At 51.1% G+C, this 23,164-nt stretch overlaps 1 protein-coding gene across 6 annotated transcripts in view; it reads right to left on the reverse strand.

The window, feature by feature from the left end:
• The window catches only part of LOC139748076 (uncharacterized), a 117,438-nt gene that overhangs the window by 19,247 nt on the left and 75,027 nt on the right, over positions 1–23,164 (reverse strand). For 5 of the 6 annotated variants that reach the window (XM_071660707.1, XM_071660693.1, XM_071660696.1 and 2 more), the window contains one exon: positions 222–2,121. In XM_071660707.1, the coding sequence (XP_071516808.1) occupies positions 222–2,121 (1,900 nt within the window). Of the gene's footprint in view, positions 1–221; positions 2,122–10,631; positions 12,402–23,164 lie in introns of those variants that run through there. The other variant, XM_071660702.1, reaches the window with a different exon arrangement.

The raw sequence follows: 23,164 nt of genomic DNA on the forward strand, positions 1-23,164 counted from the left end.
ACGTTGGTGTATACCTCCGTAAACCTACGGTGTGAGGGCTGAGGGGTATATGGCTTGCAAGTGTGGTGATTAACTTTGTTGACCGTCAGCGGGTATAGGACATATTTAGCTTCATGACAACCCAGTTTTGTACGAGAGGAGCTGAGAACCATGTCAGTTCGAGCTTCTCTTCGCCACGATAAACCACGGGAGGTTCCCCTCCCTCACAGACAGACACTCACCTGCAGCTGCTGAGTCCATTCCATCCACGACACTGAGGATGAAGAGGTGCAGCCGTCGCCACGCCGCGAGTCCACTTGACCTCTCGCCTCCCTGGACTGGAAGGACGATCCTCGGTCATCGTTCATCTGAAGCCCGTCGGCCCCGTCTGCGTCCCTGTCCCGCCGGTCGTACGATGGGACATCTCGGACCCGGAGTCCGTCGCTGGGGTCGCTGCTGAACCTCACCTCCTTGACTCCCTCGGCACGTTCCGGAGGGTACTGGCGGGAGTCGCGCCGACCTCTCACCCTCTCCTGACGGCTCTCGGCGACGTCGTGATCCTCAACGTCGACTGAAAGTTCTCTGTAGCCGCCTCTCGTCTCCGCTTCGCGGGCGTGTCTCTCATCCCGCACCTCCAGGTAGGTCCTGGAGTCACGGTTGTCCCTGAAATCCCGTGGTAAACTCGTGTCCCTGAACTCCCTCGAGGTCCTCGTGTCTCTGTTATTATTCCTGGGTTCGCTGCTGTTCCTCATATTCCGCGGTTCCTTATCTTTGGGGTCCCTTGTGTCTCTCTTTGGTTCCCTGGCTTCCCTTAGGTCTCTGTTATCTCTCGCGTCGCGCACGTCTCTCATGTCTCGCAAGTCGCGAGACAGTCTGTGGCTGAGCCGGTCGTCCTTACCCCTCGGCTCTATAATGTCTGGGATCTCGGCATAACGAGGCTGAGTGTCGTGCTGGGGGTACACGCTGTCGGAGAGGAGGGCTCCCTCAGGAGAGGCAGGTCGTGGCGGCGGCCCGACAGCCGAGGAATGGTGGTGAGGCGGGCCCAGTCCCCGCGGCGAGCCGCTGGGCGGGCGTGGTGATTCGTGAGGCGACCGGTGAGAGAGCGGCGAAGTGTGCGAGGCGCCGTTGACACAAGGCTGCTTCGCTGCCCGGATCGTAGGGTACTGGACGGGCGAGGGGGAGGAGACAGACGACGAGGTTGTGGCCGAGGACACGGACACGGGCGAGGTCCTCGAGGCGTTGAGCAAGTCCTCGGTCGACTGCGAGTACGGGACGTCGGCGGGGTTTACCGTCCGTCCGTTCTGGCCTCCCGGGGAGGGCAGGGAGCGCGGACCACCCTCCATGGCAGGGGAAGTGAGGGAGTCGAACCCTGAATCTGGTTCGCGGGTCGACCACCTGTTGTTCTGAGCGACCCAGGTCTCCGGAGCTGGACGAGGGAGCGAGGAACTTCTCAAGTTGTCCTCGTGGGACTGGTCCCGAGGCACGTTGGAGTTCCGTCGCTCCCATGACTCGCGCAACTCCCTGAAGTTACGGGATTCTCGGACGGCCATAGGATCCTGGTGATCCCTGGGATCATGAGATCCTCGGAAGTCCCTCCCGTCCCAGTGTTCCCTAGCGTCCCGATCCCTGGGATCCCTCGCCTCCCTGTGGTCCGCGTCTCTCGTGTCGTCAAGGTTGCGGGAGAGTCTCACGTCCCTGCCTTCCCTCTCCCTGGGCTCCCTGGAGCTACGGAGCTCCCTCAGGTCCTGTTCTCTCGACTCCCTCGAGTCCCGCGGATCCCTGGTGTCCATCTTAGGCGGCGGCGGGGGCTGGTAGGGGCCCCGGCTCCTCCTGAAGGGGTCTGGGGGCTGGTGTCTGGAGTAGGGTGGGGGCTGGTGCGACGCGGGTGGGGGGTTAGAGGGGGACCTGAAGCGGTTCGCAGGGTCCTCCCGCACCAGCCCTCTCCTCGGCAGGGTGCACGTCCCCGGGGCCTGGGAGGGATACTCCTGATGGTGGCCCGGCACGGGCGGCAGTGGTTGCTGTGGGGGCTGCGGTAGGGGCTGGCCGTGGGGCGGCACGGGTGGCGGTGGGTGTGAGGGCGGCGGAGGCGGCCGGGAGGTGGGTAGTGGCGGAGGCACATTGTTATCCACACTGACACACAACCTGGAACACATGAGGAAAATGAGAAAAAATAATGACCTCAGATAGTGAGTATAGGACAGTAATACAGGAGGGGAGCACGCCCACCGTCCCTGGTACTCGGTCCTTTGCGCGTGGCTCCCAGGGAAGTGGGAGGAGGCAGGAACACCAGGGGCGGGAGGCAGTGCTCCCATCATTACTAGGAACATTACAGTGTTAGGGAAGTGGATTAGTGTGTCAGCAGGTGTGGCGGAGTCTCCTTCACAGATTATAGCCCACACCTCCCTTGTGTTCTCTCTCTCTCTCTCTCTCTCTCTCTCTCTCTCTCTCTCTCTCTCTCTCTCTCTCTCTCTCTCTCTCTCTCTCGCTCAGTGATTACTCATTTGCGGTGAAGGAGCAGGGGAGTTTACGTTCGTGGGGCCCCATCTCTCACGCCTTCTCTACTGTCATGCTACTTTATAATCACCTCTGTGTGCTGTCTGCATTTATCATACCCTCGTTCAGTCTGTTCCATTCATCTATCATTCCTGTGCACATAAAAAAGTACTTCTTTACATCATTGTCAACAAGGTTCTCGTGATAACCTCTGGTCGCTCTGTCTCTATACATCTTTCGACGAACTATTCACTGCTGATGTCATCTGAGGCTGTGGGTACAGTGTTGGACGTAAATTCGACTGATTTCCGAATAGATAGTCCTCGCACTGAAGCCTTCTCGCACTGTATCCTACTCTCCGTACTCTGCATTTAGCCGGGTGAAATTTCTTCGGCTATATATATCATACCAGACTTGGAGTTTCTCCTAAGTCCCCTTTCAAGATGATGTGATCCTCCTCATTGTCAACGTCCCTCATGACCTTGGCATCATCTGCAAACACGTTTAGATGGGAGTCCCACCTTTCCGCCGAGTCATTCACATAGGTCAAGAACAACAGTGGACCCAGGATTGAACCCTTCGGCACGCCATTGTTGACCTCATCGAGAAAGCCTCTTTGGCATGGGTACTCTGGTCTCTTCTGCTAAGCTCATCTGCCTCGCTGTGGAAGTAGTCTCCCGCTTATACCTTCCTGAAGATCAAACTTCTGTACCATCCTTGTATGTGGTGCGGTGTCAAATGCTTTCTGGCAGTCCAGATACACACAAGTCCACCCAACCATCTCTTTTATAAGGGAGCTCCCTCTCTCGTAGAAGTCTTAAGGGGTTCATTCGTGAGTGTGTGTGTGTGTGTGTGTGTGTGTGTGTGTGTGTGTGTGTGTGTGTTTGTAAAAGCTCTTAAGGGTGGATCATCTAAAGGCTGCCTGCCTATAATGGAGCTTGGAGGAAAAGAGATGTGTTGAGGAGGAAGAGAATGAGGCAGCGTCAGGTGGTGGACGGGCAGGAGAGACGCCCCAGTGGGCGGGTGTCGGGCGGCCGCTGTCTAACCCATCACCATCATCTGCTGTGTAAATGTCTCGCTGTTTGCACTGCACCACCTTCACCCTCCCTCCCCAACACTCCTCCTTTACCAACATCTTTAGATATTTTTTGCATCTTCTCCGTGATTTTTTTTTTTTTTATATCCCGCCACTACAAAAGCGTATGTGGGACATTGTGGTGTCATCACCCTCCCTGCATCTGTCTGTCTGTGAACACACTCTTGGTAGCGCCGTAACCCATGCACAATGCAAGATGGAAACCTCATATTCATATCGTAGGTTTCAGCTACTCACAGGCGCCGCGAGGCAGGTCATCTGCTCCAAGGGACGATGTGTTGGACAGAATCAACCAGTCTACCTTCCTTCCACACTCCTCATTCCCAGCGACACGATGTTAACTAAGGGACGTCCTGTTCACCTCATTAGTGATTAGATCCAGTACGAGAGAGAGAGAGAGAGAGAGAGAGAGAGAGAGAGAGAGAGAGAGAGAGAGAGAGAGAGAGAGAGAGAGGCGTAGGACACGATGCCCAGCGTCATGGGGCGCTGCCGGTTAGCCCAAAACCTCCCCGCCACCGTAAGACAGGATGAAGGCACAGACTGGGGGACAAACACTCAGTCCTCCACCACCACCACCACCAGGTCACAAGAACACCGTCCCCCCTCATCCGGTACCCACTTCGCTACCACATCTACAACACATTATCGTCGTCATCACCGCCTTGTATCTACAGCAGGAGCGTCCCCCCCAGGCCATGGCCCGTTAGAGACCTCGTCTGTGGCCCCTCTTTCATGGGTCCTCATCCCTCTGGTCTACACCACCGCCCTCATCACCGCGATCAGTAGCATTGTGACCTTCACTCTCATGGTGCTACACAGCCTCCTTCCATCACCACCAGGCTGACAGCACCACATACCCCCATCACCACCAGGCTGACAGCACCACAAACCCCCATCACCACCAGGCTGACAGCACCACAAACCCCCATCACCACCAGGCTGACAGCACCACATACCCCCATCACCACCAGGCTGACAGCACCACAAACCCCCATCACCACCAGGCTGACAGCACCACAAACCCCCATCACCACCAGGCTGACAGCACCACAAACCCCATCACCACCAGGCTGACAGCACCACAAACCCCATCACCACCAGGCTGACAGCACCACAAACCCCCATCCCCACCAGGCTGACAGCACCACAAACCCCATCACCACCAGGCTGACAGCACCACAAACCCCCATCACCACCAGGCTGACAGCACCACAAACCCCATCACCACCAGGCTGACAGCACCACAAGCCCCCATCACCACCAGGCTGACAGCACCACAAACCCCCATCACCACCAGGCTGACAGCACCACAAACCCCATCCCCACCAGGCTGACAGCACCACTAACCCCATCCCCACCAGGCTGACAGCACCACTAACCCCATCCCCACCAGGCGGACAGCACCACAAACCCCATCACCACCAGGCTGACAGCACCACAAACCCCCATCACCACCAGGCTGACAGCACCACAAACCCCCATCACCACCAGGCTGACAGCACCACAAACCCCATCACCACCAGGCGGACAGCATCACAAACCCCATCACCACCAGGTTGACAGCACCACAAACCCCCATCACCACCAGGCTGACAGCACCACATACCCCCATCACCACCAGGCGGACAGCACCACAAACCCCCATCACCACCAGGCGGACAGCATCACAAACCCCATCACCACCAGGTTGACAGCACCACAAACCCCCATCACCACCAGGCTGACAGCACCACATACCCCCATCACCACCAGGCTGACAGCACCACATACCCCCATCACCACCAGGCTGACAGCACCACATACCCCCATCACCACCAGTCTGGCAGCGCCAAGGGACACCCCCTTCCCCCCCATCAAGATCCAGACTTCGTGCATGATACAGCAGGCAGGTGATGGACGCCAGGCCCTCGAAGCCGTCGTCACCAGGAGCGAGCCCTCCTGAAGAGGACATCATCTTCCCCCTCCCCCTCACTCGACGCCTTCGCTGATGATGATTATCGAGGACATACTCGGTAAATACCCACCGAGCTGGGGACTTGCTGGGTGATTATCGTCTGTGTACTCGGTAAACGCCGGGTGATGACCGAGTGTCGGTCGGGAAATGAAAGCCCCGTGAGACAAGGAGGGGAGACGTATAGCAACTTCGACGAGGACTTCGTCTGTGTGTGTGTGGGTGGGTGTTTGTGTGCGTGTGTGTGTGTGTGTGTGTGTGTGTGTGTGTGTGGGTGGGTGGGTGTTTGTGTGTGTGTGTCTCGGGTCCTGGAGGGGGGGGGGGGGACCCACTCTGCATTTTGAATCGGATTTTGAGTCGAGAGGTCGATACTGAATGCCATTGATATTTCTTTCTGTCGGGACGTAATGTGGGTTTAAGCTACGTCATTCGGTTCTGCCCGACGTAAAAGATGTCTCCGTCATTTACAAACACCCGGTGAAAACTTTGTAAAAAAAAAGAATAGTATGTAAACTATTACACTACAGGGGGGGACTCTCACGTAATTCATACTGTCGACTCAAGATTTGTGAATTGTGAAGTAACGCATGATGTGTTGTGGTAGAATCACCTGATTGTCCGAATTACCTCTTGATTGACCTAATTACCTCTTGATTGACCTAATCACCTCTTGCTACCCTGTGCGGCTAACTGGGCTGTTAGGGTTAGCCAAAGCCACACACACACACACACACACACACCACCTCCACCTGTGTATTGTACACATACGACCCTCCTGACCACCTCCCGTCTGTAGTCGTGTCGAGACGTGTACGACCATCCCTCACGTAACGACGACCCTCCCTCCCTCGAACATGACGTCACTAACCACAGTGTACTCTACTTGACCTTTCAAAATCTACTCGTATATGTGTGTGCGTGTGTGTGTGTGTGTGTGTGTGTGTTGGGGTGTTGGCCTCAGCCCAGCAGGGAACCAGCTGAAGTGACCTCACAATGGAACTCCTCAAACCATTGGTTGCCCAGTGGCTGACTCTCCCGTGTGTGTTTCGGGCCACGTTTTTTTGTTTTTGTTTGTGCAAACAGTGACTTATGTAATCCACTACCTCTTCAATGACTTACGTAATCCATTACCTCTTGAATGGCGTCTTATTCTGTTGTTGTTTACTGAGAGTAAATCTAAAATATTGACATAAGTTCGATAAGATTTTCAGGCCACGTATTTTCTTGAATTTCGTGTTTACAACCACATGAACAAGAAATTCTTTTCCTTATACACACTGAAAAAAAGAAGATATATATATATATATATATATATATATATATATATATATATATATATATATATATATATATATATTGGAAAGGATAACAATTTTGCGCGTGATGTGATGTGATTATTACACGAAAGTGCACTTGGGAACTTTTCGTGTTTCATTTTCCCCGTGGACTCATAGGAATATATATATATATATATATATATATATATATATATATATATATATATATATATATATGAAAACTGAAGATGAAGATATTAAAACTGAAAAATAAAATCCAGTTTATATCTTCTTATTCAATTAGTCTTTTAAGTACTGAAAGTTACCAGAGATGGCGCGGGTGTATCGGTCAGCAACGGCGATGGACGTTGATGTATGCGTCTGGATGATCGAACACACGCCTGAGGCCTGGTTGTGTTGTCACCCCGGCGGTACGATAATGCGCACGACCCCTTTGAGCGCGACGGTGCGACGGTAACGACCCTTGGGCATTGATGGAACGATATACCTAATCTGACCCTTTGGTTAAGGGTCTTCAACCAAGAGCTTGGCCTGTCATGCCTGAAGGTCGTACCGTCGTGGTCAAGGGGTCGGACCGTCGTGTTCGAGGGGTCGTACCGTCGTGTTCGAGGAGGATTCGTACCGCTGTGCTCAAGGGTGTTACCGTCGTGCTCCAAGGGGTCGTACCGTCGTGCTCAAGGGGATATAGCCATCATCTCCATCGGCTAAAGTGGTGGAAACTATCTTCAAATCCTTTTCATAGGAATGTGTAAAGACAAGATAAAAATATCATTTTTCTTTCCCGTCAGTGATATGTTGTGAATGAAAGAAAACGGAGAAGTATTTTCAAGGAGACACTCAAAAGGCTCGCCACACTCGAAGACGTAGATGGACTCATGCACTCGAAGGGGGAGGTTCTGTCGTTGGGATTTCGTGTAATATCGAAGGTGAAGGTGCGCGGGGGGGAAGGGCAATGTGGTTGTCATGATGACACAGAGTGTGTACTGGTGCTTCAACGAGTATGTCAGTAGAGGGAGGAGGGTGGTGAGATGTCATGGGAATATACTCGTAGTACAGAGAGAGAGAGAGAGAGAGAGAGAGAGAGAGAGAGAGAGAGAGAGAGAGAGAGAGAGAGAGAGAGAGAGAGAGAGAGAGGTTTCGGAAACATCCCCGGACAGAGGCTGGTCACAATCAGATCCCCAGACGAGACGGGGGATGAGCAGCACCCCCAACAGATGGGCGAATAAAAGGCCAAAAGAACTAAAGAAAACTGTTAAGTCATGGGATTATCCAGACGAGTAAAAAGAAAATGATGTGGCCACGGTGCACACACGACTTCCCCCCACCGAGCTGGTCGTCTTGTATAGGGAGGTCGGTCGGTCGGTCGTACCCACCATAGAGTCGTGTTGGGAGAGGGATCCGACCAGAGGGATCCCAGAGTGTGTGGAAAGCGATTCCATTCGTTACACCGACGCGCAGGGGGGATTGAACCACATACCATCGAAATTACCCGTGAAATGCGCTTGGCACACCTTTGTCGACTTAATTATGGTCGAGGAGAAAGATTGTCGGATTTATAATTATCAATAGTGTATATCTAGAATATATATATATATATATATATATATATATATATATATATATATATATATATATATATATATATATATATATATATATATACACACAAAGAGACTATGGCCGTCAAATGTGTCGCCCAGTTTATGGAAACAAAGGAAAGCTCATGTTTTATCAAATGTATTCTATACTAACTGGCAGTTTAGTTGAATGTACGATACATGGATCATTGTAGATTAGCCGACGAATACCACGTCCCCAGCTGTGGCCATCACGGTTGAAAGGTAAGGTAAGGAGGAAGTTCGTAAAAACACGAACGTACCACAGGAGTTACTTTTTGAGCTCCAAGGGTTGTTTACAGACCCGACTCTCGAAGGTGGAAAGGCTGTGAGATGAGGGGAAGACGAGAGAAGGAAGGGAATTCCCAGTTTTTTTTGCTGTAAAAGGAGGAAGGAGAGGTGTCATAAGTATCAAAGTGTACCATACGAAGATAAAATGAATCCTTCATATATACAAGTCAGAGTGTGTTTACCACTCAATTATTCATATAGAATTTCCAAGTCAGTGTACTCTTTCTGGACTGCATGGCGTCTCTTTATAGATATTTTCCTGCTGGCTACTGTGCCAGAGGGTTAGTGGGTAGGGAGGAGCCTTCCTGTCTCCATCTATAGTGGTGGATGGGGAGGAGCTTTGAGCTTTACCATCCTGTCTCCATCTATAGTGGTGGATGGGGAGGAGCTTTCATCTTTACCATCCTGTCTCCATCTATAGTGGTGGATGGGGAGGAGCTTTCATCTTTACCATCCTGTCTCCATCTACAGTGGTGGGTGGGGAGGAGCCTTCTTCTTCACTATATTGTCCCCATCTCCTGTTGTTGCCAGGAAGGAACCATCTATTTCATCATCACGTCTCCACCTACACACATCAGCAACTTAGCCTACTATTACTGTCCTCCAGCAGTTAACCTCATAACAGACCATTAGGTATTCTGTTTACTGGTTCTCCCATGAGGTCCTGGTTACTCCCAGGTAACACTCCACCCATCTCCCCACACAGCCCGAGGGCCTCCAGCAGGTTAGCCTTACCTCAAAGGCGTCAACCTAAACCTACAATTCTGTTTGGAGTTCCCACGTTGGAAGAAGGAACATGACTGGTCTAATTACCAGCAATTAACAACGCCCTCGTGTATATATATTACTCTCATCTTAAGAGGAATTCAAAGACTTAATTACGTACGGAAGGTCCATAGGGTTTTGTAGGTTTGGAGGAAGGGTAGGGAAGGGGGCGTTATTATCACGTACAAGAGGGTTCTGGGGAGGCTTAAGTGTTGTTCTCCAAGACGTGTGAGTGAGTGAGAGAGAGAGAGAGAGAGAGAGAGAGAGAGAGAGAGAGAGAGAGAGAGAGAGAGAGAGAGAGAGCGCCGGTTGAACAGATACATCACCTCCCCAGGTTCGTTGAACATGTACAACACTCATCGTTGAACACACACACACACACACACACCACACACACGGGGGTACCACATAATGCCTCAGTCGACGTCTGTTCTGTATGCCTGGTGTGTGTCTATCATGCCTCGAGGGAGGTGGCCACAGTCTGCACAAGACGCACGACCATAGGAGTGTACGCATGGGCGTACCTTAGCGTATCTGTGATATCTACTGTTGTTTGATACTATGATGACTTGTCTATACTTGGGTGTATGAAGGGGGCCCTCCCTTTACATACCTGATGGCTACCTTGTTGTTCACCTGTGTTCTATAAAAGGCAGAAGTCAGGAAGCATACCTCTGGTACGACTCCAGTAGCAGTACCACCCGTGTTTATTACGGTACGAGCAGGGAAATCGTAAACCTAACGATGAAATCGTAGCATTACAACCACAGCATACATCACCATTTACGTCTGCTGCTGCTGCTGAAGATTAATGAAGGGGTCACATTTTCCGAGACAATATGCCACAGATTTTGAGAGCGTAATGACAGAAAATTGTATCTTGTGTGTAGTGTTTGATCAGTGATCACTGCAGGCTTGAGGTATCTTTGCCTCTTAAGAATAGATAGCAATATAGACACGAATAGATAGTAATATAGACACAGACGAAACGTGTAAGGTTAATATATCTCCTCTATACCAAAGTTTACCCGATCGTCTAACTCCAGCACCTTGACGGGCTTACAGAGCCACCGAGCCCCCTACACACCGACCAGTGTGTCTGAGATGGCCTGAAGGATGAGAACTGTGGAGGAGGATCCTACCCGGGACTCCTGGCGTTGTTGAGAGGCTCCAGGACAGGGGGGTCGTGAGCCAGGGCGTTGATGGCTGGCTCGCTTCGGTACAGGCGTCCCCCAGGGCCGCCGCCCACGCCCCGTGGAAGACGCTGTTTAGGGACGCGACATCTGCTCCTGCGATCCAGCAGCAGATGAGCAAGGACTTTGCAAGCCTCCATCTTCATCCTCACGTTATCCACGAAGATGAGGAGCTGTGGAGGGACTTCTACCCCCACGCTGGATCAACACCTTCCTCCTGTGCCTCTGTTTCCCATCGCAGGTAATGCCTCTCTCTCTCACTCTCTCTCTTTAATGATCAATATCTATTTTCCTTTCACATCCATTTACCGCGCGCTTTTATCTCCCACACAACTAGGCAGAGTCACATCTTTGTATTTTCCTGTTTCCGTTCACTATCATCTGCTTTTGATAACGACGCTTCAGCGGTCTACGAAGGAGATGTAGATTCAAGATTCAGAAGGTGTTAATGTGATCCCTCATCACGCTCAGGCTGGCCACGGGGTCTTATGAGGGCCAGCACCCGCCACGGACCATCGCCTACTGACGGGGCTGTTGCCGAGCTAACACCACGGGTTAGCTGGCACAACCCCGCGCCTCGCCGGGGTGAGCAGGCCGTCCGGGAGGTGTGGGGAGGACTCCTGCAGTAGACGGGAAACGTCCTGAGAAGGCAAGGAGCTCCTCTCCTGAGGTGGGTGAGGTGTCCTCAGGCGGATGAGGTCCTCTGGAATCCTGGAAATCCTCTTGATGTAGGGGAGTGTGAGAGGATGGGAGGGGGATCCTGTAGGAGGACAGGATATCCTCAGGAAGCAAGGAATTCTTCAGGGATCACCCACGTCATCCTGGATTGTGTTAAAGATTGTCTAACTCTCCATACTTCATCAACAATATGTCTTCTTTTTTCCAACACTATGTCCTCATTAGGCCGACAGTATGTCCTCACTGGGCCGACAGTATGTCCTCACTTTGCCAACAGTATGTCCTCACTTGGTCAATGATATGTTCTCACTAGGCCAACAGCATACCCTTACTTGGCTATCTGCTTGTCCTCACTGGGCCGACATCATGTCCTCACTTGGCCAGCAGCATACCCTCACTTGACCAACAGTATGTCCTCACTGGGCCAACAGCAAACCCTCACTTGGCCAACAGTACGTCCTCACTTGGCCAGCATCATACTCTCACTTGGCCAGCAGTATGTCCCCACTGGGCCAACAGCATACCCTCACTTGGCCAACAGCATGTCCTCTCTGGGCCAGCAGCATACCCTCACTTGGCCAACAGCATGTCCTCACTGGGCCAGCAGCATATCCTCACTTGGCCAGCAGTATGTCCTCACTGGGCCAGCAGCATACCCTCACTTGGCCAACAGTACGTCCTCAGTGAGCCAACAAAGGCACATAACACAGCGAGGCATTTCCACGCAGCTGGGGCAAGGCTGTGTTCACTCATTGTCCTCACCTTTACGTCACTGGTCTAGGAATCTTACCCCTTGCTTGTGTTTATCCTTCGCAATTGTCCAAAAATAAACCATCAACACTACCTTTCGTACCTGTGAGATTTGAATTGCCACAAACCATGATTAACTTTCATGGTAAGATCACTTAGAATTCCAGTATCAGAGCATTTTCACTGCAAAAACAAAGTAATGATTGCACTCGTATTTCTTTTATACACACTGCAAGCGCTCCAGCCATGGCGTGAGGCGGGAGGGCCGGCCAGCGCGGTGCGACCGTGCCTGGGAGCGAGCGAAGCCAGAGTGCTCCGTCCGTCTCGACTTTGGGGCAACGAGCCTGGGCGGCGCTAGCCCGGAACCCCCATCCCTCCTGCCTCTGCCTGACCCAACCATCGCCCCCAACACCCACAAACACACCCTCCCAGTGTATATCCTCACATCCTGCAGACTATCCCACCATCCCCGGGACTTTCCTAAAGACCTCCTTAACCCACCTCACCTTCCACCCAGACTATCCCTAACCCACCCCAACGTCCTGTCACCCCCGCTAACCCACCCCAACATCCTCTAAACCCCCGCTGACCTACCCCAACATCCTCTAACCCACCACCCTAACGTCCTGCAATCACCCCGAACACCTTCCACCCCCGCCTTAACTCACATCCCATACGTCTCCCGAGTTCACATATCAGTCGATCCTTCTCTCCCGAACCACCCACTTACGTTCTTCTATCATGTTTCCGTTCATGGCACGTTCTTCTATCATGTTTCCGTTCATGGCACGTTCTTCTATCATGTTTCCGTTCATGGCACGTTCTTCTATCATGTTTCCGTTCATGGCCTTACTCACGATCTCCTGGGAAACACAGAAACGCCAGCTTTCGTCTCTTCCTGTCAGACGTGCAATTGGGAAATTACCGAATGTTGATTAGCGTGGGAAGCTGCTTGCTTGAAGGTGGGGACGGCTTTCCCAGGGTACTGGTCTGACTGGAAGGGAAGGCAGTAGAGGATAGAGAGGAAGGTAAAGGGAGAGGGAGGGAAGGAGGGAGAGAACGGTAGGAGGTGGAGGGAGGATCAAATGAGGAGGAAAATTGCCGAATGTGGGAGGGACAAGAAGCGGACGTGGGAGGAGGAGGAGGAGGTAGTGTGCGGGCAGGGAGCGATCCACCACCAGGATAGGAGGGCTCGCACCACCGGTAGGTGAGCACGACCAAGGTGCACAGCGCCCACTGGGGCACAATTGACGACTTCACTCTTGTCGCCCGTGGTCACCCAGGGTCCCTAGGGGACATGCGCATTACCCAGGTGACAGAGGGCCTTCGTTAGACCCCGGCGCCCTGATGACTGACGTATCACACGTTGGATTCACTCCATCATCACCTGACGAGCTAAGAAACCAGAGGAGGTCGTGGGGTTTGAGAGACCAATATATAGCGTAGAACCCTCGGGTTCCGTCACAGCTCGGACCGCATGACGTGTATAAGTAACGTTACGTTTCGCATGACGTGTATAAGTAACGTTACGTTTCGCATGACGTATAAGTAACACGTTTCGCATGACGTATGAGTAACGTTACGTTTCGCATGACGTATGAGTAACGTTACGTTTCGCATGACGTATAAGTAACGTTACGTTTCGCATGACGTGTATGAGTAACGTTACGTTTCGCATGACGTATAAGTAACGTTACGTTTCGCATGACGTATGAGTAACGTTACGTTTCGCATGACGTATGAGAGGCAGAAGATTTTTTTTTGGCCTCGACAAAGAGACGACAACAATGGCAGACGACTGTAACCACAGTAGTGGAGGAACGTATTGTTCCCAGGTCACGGAGGACCCCTCATCGCCGGCTTCCTGCCGCTGCTACTGCAGGTCCTGCCTCTGTCTCCCTATTGCTACGCCCCTCAACGCCTTTCGCCGAAGTTCCTCCTCCCTCGGTCACGTCCGCGAATCTGTAGCAAGGACGTCAAAGGCATTTTTATGTGTGTCACACGTGAGACACTAGAACGTTAAAAGCGTGCAGACGCCCTTGACGGGGGAAGGATGGATTCACACGCACCGCGCACACCACATCCAAGACCTCGTCCAGCTGCAGAGAATTACTTCACATCCGGCCAAGACTCCCACAGTTATACCGACGCGGTCGCCCCCGGGTGCTCGCATTGCCCATCTGTCTTTAAGAACGAGACCTCTCTCTCTCTCTCTCTCTCTCTCTCTCTCTCTCTCTCTCTCTCTCTCTCTCTCTCTCTCTCTCTCACGTCGTCTGCAAACCCCCCCCCCCCCACCGTCGCCTCATCATCAGGATCTGCACGTCCCCCTCTGTATATACCACACGTTCGTCATCGTATGCTCCTTCTTCACCTCATCCGATGCCCCCACACGCCCGTCGTTGATAAAGAGTTCCAGATTGGCAGAATTAGGTGGACTTGATGTGTCGTTCGGTGCACCGATGTTGCCGGTGGGAAGTGCGTCCTTCCGTGCGGACACCGGAACCTGCCAACCCTGACATGACCATCCCGACCCTACCATCACCGCCACCTACCTGTTCTCGACTCGCCGGACTGACTCTCCAGCTGGTGACGGTGGAGGGGCGCTCCTCCTCCAAACTGATTGTTCATCAGGCCTCTTCACCTGACGAAGTGCTGCTACTCCTGCGTGAACTTTGACGTCACTTATATCAAATTTACGAAAACGTTCGGACTGACTTCATGTGTAAATGAGACTTTAAAAAAAAAAGAGGCAAGAAGTCGAGTGTCGATGGCTGAGGGATGATGCGATTTTGAAGGAAGAACATGACATACGCGACAGGTGTTAGAGATACGTCGCATAACACGAGGGACGGAAATCATACAACAATGAAGCCGGAAATAAGCGGTACTTTCACACTGGCGAAGGATGCTTTCGGGGACTCCATTGTCAGACGTGAGATGTGACACTGACCCCGGGTGAAGATGACCCCGTGGTGGGTCACCCACACTATAAGACCCACCACTAGTGGGTCCTACTACCACAGTCCACCGTGGTGGGTCACCCACACTATAAGACCCACCACTAGTGGGTCCTACTACCACAGCCCACCGTGGTGGGTCACCCAACACATGAAGTAACGTAGTAATGATTTACGGTGAAGTTAATGTATCCCGGCGCCCTCCTTTCCTCCATACTCCATACACCCAGCCGGCGGTACTCGGGAGTAGGTTATGGCAGCCGAGCCACAACGCGTGTTAACACCGACGTCCCAACCTCAAAATCCCACGAGATTCTGAGGTCTAGGAACATATGTTCACCCTCCCAAGGGCAGGCCAAGTGCAGCGTTGTTGACGTGCGCCCTAAGGAGAGCCTCGCTTCGCCTGAGAAGAGCCCACACCCGTGATCCTCTGGTATCATTCCCTGCTGGTATCATTCCCTCTGGTATCATTCCCTGTCGTGCGTACGGTTCCCCTCCAGTTGGGGGGGGCGTCATCGATGGACGACACACGGGAAGAACCAGGTGATGACCGTCTTCCTCTCATCTCGGGGCCATGTGGCGCAAAGCCGCTCTTCCGTGTACGACAAGTTACGCCTCTCCTCTTCCTCTCCTCCTCCGCCTCCTCCCTCCCTACGGATGTGTTACCCATTACGTGATACCACGGGGGGCTTGGATCCGGAGCGCTTCGGATCCCCCTAGTGACCCTGATACTCTTACTGTAGGATTAGCCGAGATCTGGAACTCATCCGATGCTTCGAATAGAGGAACTATGGCACTCTTTGGGTCGGTTATAACCTCACGACAGCGAGTTATGCTGTACGAATAACTCCTTTATTGAGAGTTTTGTGTTTATGATGACTAACCACAACGAATGCATTCGTGATTGTGTTTTGTGGGATCCAACAGCGTCTTTAAGGGCGGGGAAGACGTTCGTCTTTATGGGTGGCAGAACATCGTATTGATGGGCGAGGGAAAAAACAACAAAATCGGTATTTACGTAATGGTGGACAAGGTCAGTGTTTAATAGGCCCCCTCCAACCACAATGTATGGTGAGCGAGCGGCCTGACCCACTTGCAGACCACAACCTACTCCTGTCGAGGAACCAGCGCAGACCACCACCGCCCACAACCCCCTCTCCTCCACAACCCGAGTGGTCAAGCACCGTGGGGCAGTGAAAACCCGACCGGACCGGAGTTACTGGACCTCGAAACCGGTGTCACGGATGAGCCCGAGCGAACGAGACCCTCCCGCCTCTCCGTCACACTCTCCTCCTCCCCCCTCCGTAACACACGTCCCCAGGTGGGGTGGGTGGATGGTGAGAGAGAATGGGATGCTGCGCATTATCTGTGTCGTGGGAACGCCGCCCCCCTACCGTCACAGACGTCCGTGGATAATCGCTCGGCAACGGACCACGAAAAGGACTACAGTTAACCCGGTGCCCGACCCTTCCCCACCGTAAGGAGTAACTTGCACCGGAGACGTCGTACGGAACTCCTCCAGCGGAACACGCACACACACTCCCCAGAGGCGGTGATGGGGATGCCTTCTGTAGTTTCTGGGAACGGGAGCTGATTTCTTCTGGACTAATTTTTTTACGGACCTCAGGTGAATGTGTGTGTGTGTGTGTGTGTGTGTGGTGTTTGTGTGTGTGTGTGTGTGTGTGTGTGTGTGTGTGTGTGTGTGTGTGTGGGTCAATAAGGCAATGGCTGTGTGTAGGTTTACCCCACTTGGTTCAGGCATTACGTAAAGAGTCAGTACCTTACTACTAGGGTCATTAAAGTATCTACCACTGGGGTCATTAAATATCTACCACTGGGGTCATTAAATATCTACCACTGGAATCACTATCTACCACTGGGGTGAATAATTCTGGGGTCATTAAATATCTACCACTGGAATCACTATCTACCACTGGGGTGAATACTCATAGAACATCCCTAGCGACTCCTATGACAATTGACCTCCTTCACAGTGGAAGAGAGAGAGAGAGGGAGGGAGGGAGGGAGGGAGATGGATGGATGGATGAGCATGGAATACCAAGTGTGGAGGAAGAAGACATGTACACGAATATCTCGCCAACGAATATTTCAATACTCATTCTCTCAATATCGTTAAATAAACATGAGTCATTGGAACGTATTGTAAAAAATATGGTAGCCTAATGTTGAATCAGGACAGACGAAGAGATCACTGCACGTGAAGATGTAACTAGATAAATCCACGTGAATCGCGTGCGTACCTAGATGTGTGTGACGTGCACGTGGATATGGGATTACCAGAGCAAAGAACTTGGTCATATCTCTCACTGTCACCATTAGAATCGCCTCACCCCCTTTCACCATTAGTGTCACCATTATGACTGTCATCGCCACCAGTTCCACTGGACACCCCCACCAGACGTGTCACCACTGTCACCACACGCGTCTCACCACTGGGTACATAACACCAGACGCGTGACCACTGTCACAACCCAAGTGTCACCACTGGATACATAACACCAGACGCGTCACCAATGTCACAACGCAAGTGTCACCACTGGATACATAACACCAGACGCGTCATCACTGTCACAACCCAAGTGTCACCACTGGATACATAACACCAGACGCGTCACCACTGTCACAACCCAAGTCTCACCACTGGTTCCACAGCACCAGACATGTGGATCTGTATCATGTGTCATGGTCTGCTTCGCCTTGCGTGTCACCGCGTGTCCCCAGACGTGTCCACGGGGATGTGTTCACCAAGTACGACCCTCAGGACACTGGCCACAGTCGGCCAAGAAACGTCAGCATCACCAAACAGCATCACTGGTCTGTGTGTACAGTCACCAGCGCTTCACAGCACGTAGGGGGGACGCGGTGGGGATGAACACCACCACAGCACGCGGTGCGGTAGGCAAGGACGGGTACCCATACAGCAAGTGGGAGCGGCGAGGACGGGCACCACCACAGCACGTGGTACCGTCGGCGAGGACGGGTACTCACGAGGCGCGTGGAGAGCGACGCGCGGCGGGGAAGCAGTGCTTCGTGAGCGAACACCCGCCCCGGTGCAGTGAGACGCGACGGTTGGCGCAGGAGGAGGAGGTGGTGGTAGCGTCGGGGGTTGAGGGGAGGAGCAGGGAGTGGCTGTATCTGGTCCGTGACGGGTCGCGGGGAGTAGTCACCAGGCCAGCCCACGCCCATGCCTCTCTACCCTGCCTCCCTCCCAGACCAACAGCAAGACAACGTACATTAAACGAGTAAGGGAAAAAAAGTAAAGGTTGGTAAGACCTGAGGGGGATGGATTTGGCTGGCAGATGGCGGACTGGTATATACACACACACACAGGAGTTCCTCCACTACATACCATTAGAGCAGCGCCTCCTCGTCTCTCGTAAGCGGTAGTATATCAAGCGAAGCGACGACACTGCAAGGAGGAGGAGGAGGAGGAGGAGGAAGAGGAAAGTCTCCGGCTGGTGCACGGGATATTTCCACACGTGGATCGTCTTCAGGCCAGAGCGTCGGTTGACGGCTTCTTTCTTTTTTTCCTGAGTGTCAACTGGTGTAACGTTAAAACGTCCATCACTTTCATCACTTTTATTCGTATTTTATAAGGCAAATCAAGAGACGCTATATCGATATCCAGATGATTTCGGAGAGAGACGCTATATCGATATGCAGATGATTTCGGAGAGATGACGAGAGATTAAAGTAAAAGTGTTCACATGAATTTTTAACACTCTTGTTAATCTCGACACGGTAGCTGTTTAATAGAACAGAAACCACGTGATTTAAATCTGCATTAATTACCGAGAGAGAGAGAGAGAGAGAGAGAGAGAGAGAGAGAGAGAGAGAGAGAGAGAGAGAGAGAGAGAGAAGTCCTCTCCCTCTTCCATAACCTCGATTATGGAAGAGAGAAAACTAGGGGGTGACTTGATCACACAACCTTGTTAAGTCTTTGAACCAGCTGAACTGACGTGGAGGGTGAGCAGTTCTTCGAAAGATGTAGGAATGGGAGGACCAAAGGACATGACGTGAAATTAAGCAAGACGTTACATTGGAGAAGATGTATAGAAGTCGTGTTACAGTTATAGGCTGGATGAGGGGGAATAGACTGATAGATGGGACTGCATGTGGTCAGCATGGCGGTAGAGAAGGTTCAAAAAGATGGGACACCATGAGGTTAAACACACACACACACACACACACACACACACACACACACACACACACACACACACACAGAGCAGTAACCCAACAGGAACCACTGCCCCTTTCCTACTACCCACCCCCCCCCACCCCCATCACTCGACCATCTTCCCCCTACACACACACACACACACACACACACACACACACACACACACACACACACACACACTTACACACCCACCAAAGTCAGGGCAAGGTCGGTACACCTGTACATTAGCCGCACGTGTTCGGAGAGAGCTCTCTTTCCTCTCCTCCCCACACCCTCCTCCTCCCCCAACACTCCTCCCTCCCTTGTTCCCTCCCCAACTCCCGTCTCACTCCGAGTCGCCTCACACATCACACTACCCCACTACCCCAAGCCCACACCTGGCCGGCGTTAATGACCCCTAATCATAAAGTACACAAGAGTTGTTATCCAGTGTACTTGCAAATTCTCATATTTTTTTTCTTTATGTATCCTCTGAAGATGAGTCGGTGGCTTCTTTGTTGAACTAGTCATAAGGGTCATTTCACTCCTGGTGACCCGGGAATGACGCCCCTTGACGCTCTATAAAGTCGGGTTCGAGTACGTCCATCAAAACACTGCGGGTGTTGCCGACCGCCAATTGGCTGCGGGCGTCAGGGGGCAACTTGCTTGCAACACAAGTTGTTACTCGTTTCTCCTGGTGTTTCTACGGCCTTCTTGGTGTTTCTACAGCCCTCCTGATGTTTCTACAGCCCTCCTGGTGTTTCTACAGCCCTCCTGGTGTTTCTACAGCCTTCATGGTGTTTCTACAGCCCTCCTGGTGTTTCTATAGCCTTCTGGTGTTTCTACAGCCCTCCTGGTGTTTCTATAGCCCTCTTGATGTTTCTGCAGCCTCCAGGTGTTTCTACAGCCTCCTGGTGTTTCTACAGCCTTCATGGTGTTTCTACAGCCCTCCTGGTGTTTCTACAGCCCTCCTGGTGTTTCTACAGCCCTCCTGGTGTTTCTACAGCCCTCCTGGTGTTTCTACAGCCCTCCTGGTGTTTCTACAGCCCTCTTGGTGTTTCTACAGCCCTCCTGGTGTTTCTACAGCCCTCTTGGTGTTTCTACAACCCTCCTGGTGTTTCTACAGCCCTCCTGGTGTTTCTACAGCCCTCCTGGTGTTTCTACAGCCCTCCTGGTGTTTCTACAGCCCTCTTGGTGTTTCTACAGCCCTCCTGGTGTTTCTACAGCCCTCCTGGTGTTTCTACAACCCTCCTGGTGTTTCTACAGCCCTCCTGGTGTTTCTACAGCCCTCCTGGTGTTTCTACAACCCTCCTGGTGTTTCTACAGCCCTCCTGGTGTTTCTACAACCCTCCTGGTGTTTCTACAGCCCTCCTGGTGTTTCTACAACCCTCCTGGTGTTTCTACAACCCTCCTGGTGTTTCTACAGCCCTCCTGTATTGCATAGCGTTACTGCTGCTCACACAACACGTCTCCACAGGGAGGAAAGCAGGTGTTTTTCTTATCCTTTATCTCGGCATACTTCCTTTTCCTTATTTTGTGTCTTTCTTTTATATTTTTACAGTTATTTATTTATGATTGTAGATTGGTTACACTGTTCTTGTATACACAATGATCCTCGGTGGTGGCAATGATGATCACCTTAAAACTACACCTTCTACGACCTTGCCACGGGACAGACTCAGTGTGCTTGGGGGTCAACAACCCTCATTATCAGGTACGTACAGCTTCACCCCTGACCCCGGGGCCTGACCCATAATGCGCTATAACGCCAGCAATTCACTCGTCATGTGAGACGCGAATTTCCGCTGAGTCCAGACATTGCACTGTGCATTACCAGCGAGGTTAACATTGATGTTATCTAGAACGTGCCTCAACGATCCATCTAAAGTTGACAGTTGTAGCTGAAGTGATACTGTTGACTTACATCACTGGCTGGATTGACTCACGTCAGGGCTGGATTGACTTACATCAGAGCTGGATTGACTTACATCAGGGCTGGATTGACTTACATCAGGTCTGGATTGACTTACATCAGAGCTGGATTGACTTACATCAGGGCTGGATTGACTTACATCAGGGCTGGATTGGCTTACATCAGAGCTGGATTGACTTACATCAGGGCTGGATTGACTTACATCAGGGCTGGATTGACTTACATCAGAGCTGGATTGACTTACATCAGGTCTGGATTGGCTTACATCAGGGCTGGATTGACTTACATCAGGGCTGGATTGGCTTACATCAGGGCTGGATTGACTTACATCACTGGCTGGATTGACTTACATCAGAGCTGGATTGACTTACATCACTGGCTGGATTGACTTACATCAGGGCTGGATTGACTTACATCAGGGCTGGGTTGACTTACATCAGGGCTGGATTGACTTACATCAGAGCTGGATTGACTTACATCAGGGCTGGGTTGACTTACATCAGGGCTGGATTGACTTACATCAGGGCTGGATTGACTTACATCAGAGCTGGATTGACTTACATCAGGGCTGGATTGACTTACATCAGGGCTGGATTGACTTACATCAGGGCTGGATTGACTTACATCAGAGCTGGATTGACTTACATCAGGGCTGGATTGACTTACATCAGGGCTGGATTGACTTACATCAGGGCTGGATTGACTTACATCAGGGCTTTCCATGCTGATGCCATGGGAGAAGCCCCGATTGCCCCAGTATTGTTATGTGTGTAGCATTGTTTTCGTATATTTGTTTTGATTAACTTTTTTCAGCTCTGACTCAGGAAGTGTGTACTATAAAACTGCGGTGCTGTTTGTTCCCTGTCTGTACGGAGACACAGTTGCTAAAGACTCATCCACTTCCTTGATAGGGTGGAAATTATTTACTGGTAGGGTGATATATTTTCGAGAAAATTACGTTGTTTTTTGGAGCGGGAAGGTTGCCGTCAACATGGAAGGTATGACGAGGAAAATAACGGGAGTCAGTTGTTAGACCACTGAACAATGTCACTCCGTCGTTCTCCGAGTCGCGAGCGCGTCTGTTCTGTAAAGTTCGAGTCTTAGTAACTGCCAGTGTCCAGGTGGTCAGAGTTTGTGTAGCGGCCTCTTTTACGGGATTCATGCGGCTTCAAAGCTGCGCCACATCAAGTGGCAGGGACTTGTAGGTTCCTTTAGATTGGAAAGTTCTTCGATAAGATTGCACTTCGTTCGTCCATGGAGGGTGTTACGAAACAAACGGAAATAGGTGGATGCCTATAATATATATATATATATATATATATATATATATATATATATATATATATATATATATATATATATATATATATATATCCATCGTCCATATTCCTCTTACTCCAAACAAGCGGAAATCATATATGTAAATTCTTTAGGTGTGTGTGTGTGTGTGTGTGTGATGACACCTGATGACCTCACCCCTAGCGGACCACAACAAAGGAACTGTCGAATCAGCGAAGGTGACAGGCTGGATATACTGACAATTTCAAGACGAGAGAAGCCAAAAAATTCAGGGTTTCTTCTCTCCGGATTAGAATATCGGTGTCTGGTAACACCACCGTGTGAAACCGGAGAAGTCGCGTATCTAGAGGACGTACATCCAGATCGCAAAGAAACCCGTAAAGCATTATGATGATTAGGAGAGTTGAAAACCTCTCTGACACTTCAGTCATGGGTGCGTACGTAGACACAAGAGATACATCATTATATATATATATATATATATATATATATATATATATATATATATATATATATATATATATAATGATGTATCTCTTGTGTCTACGTACGCACCCATATATATATATATATATATATATATATATATATATATATATATATATATATATATATATATATATATATATATATATATATATATATATAGAGAGAGAGAGAGAGAGAGAGAGAGAGAGAGAGA

Source organism: Panulirus ornatus, chromosome 5 (assembly GCF_036320965.1).
Source record: "Panulirus ornatus isolate Po-2019 chromosome 5, ASM3632096v1, whole genome shotgun sequence".
NCBI classification, from domain to species: Eukaryota; Metazoa; Arthropoda; class Malacostraca; order Decapoda; family Palinuridae; genus Panulirus; species Panulirus ornatus.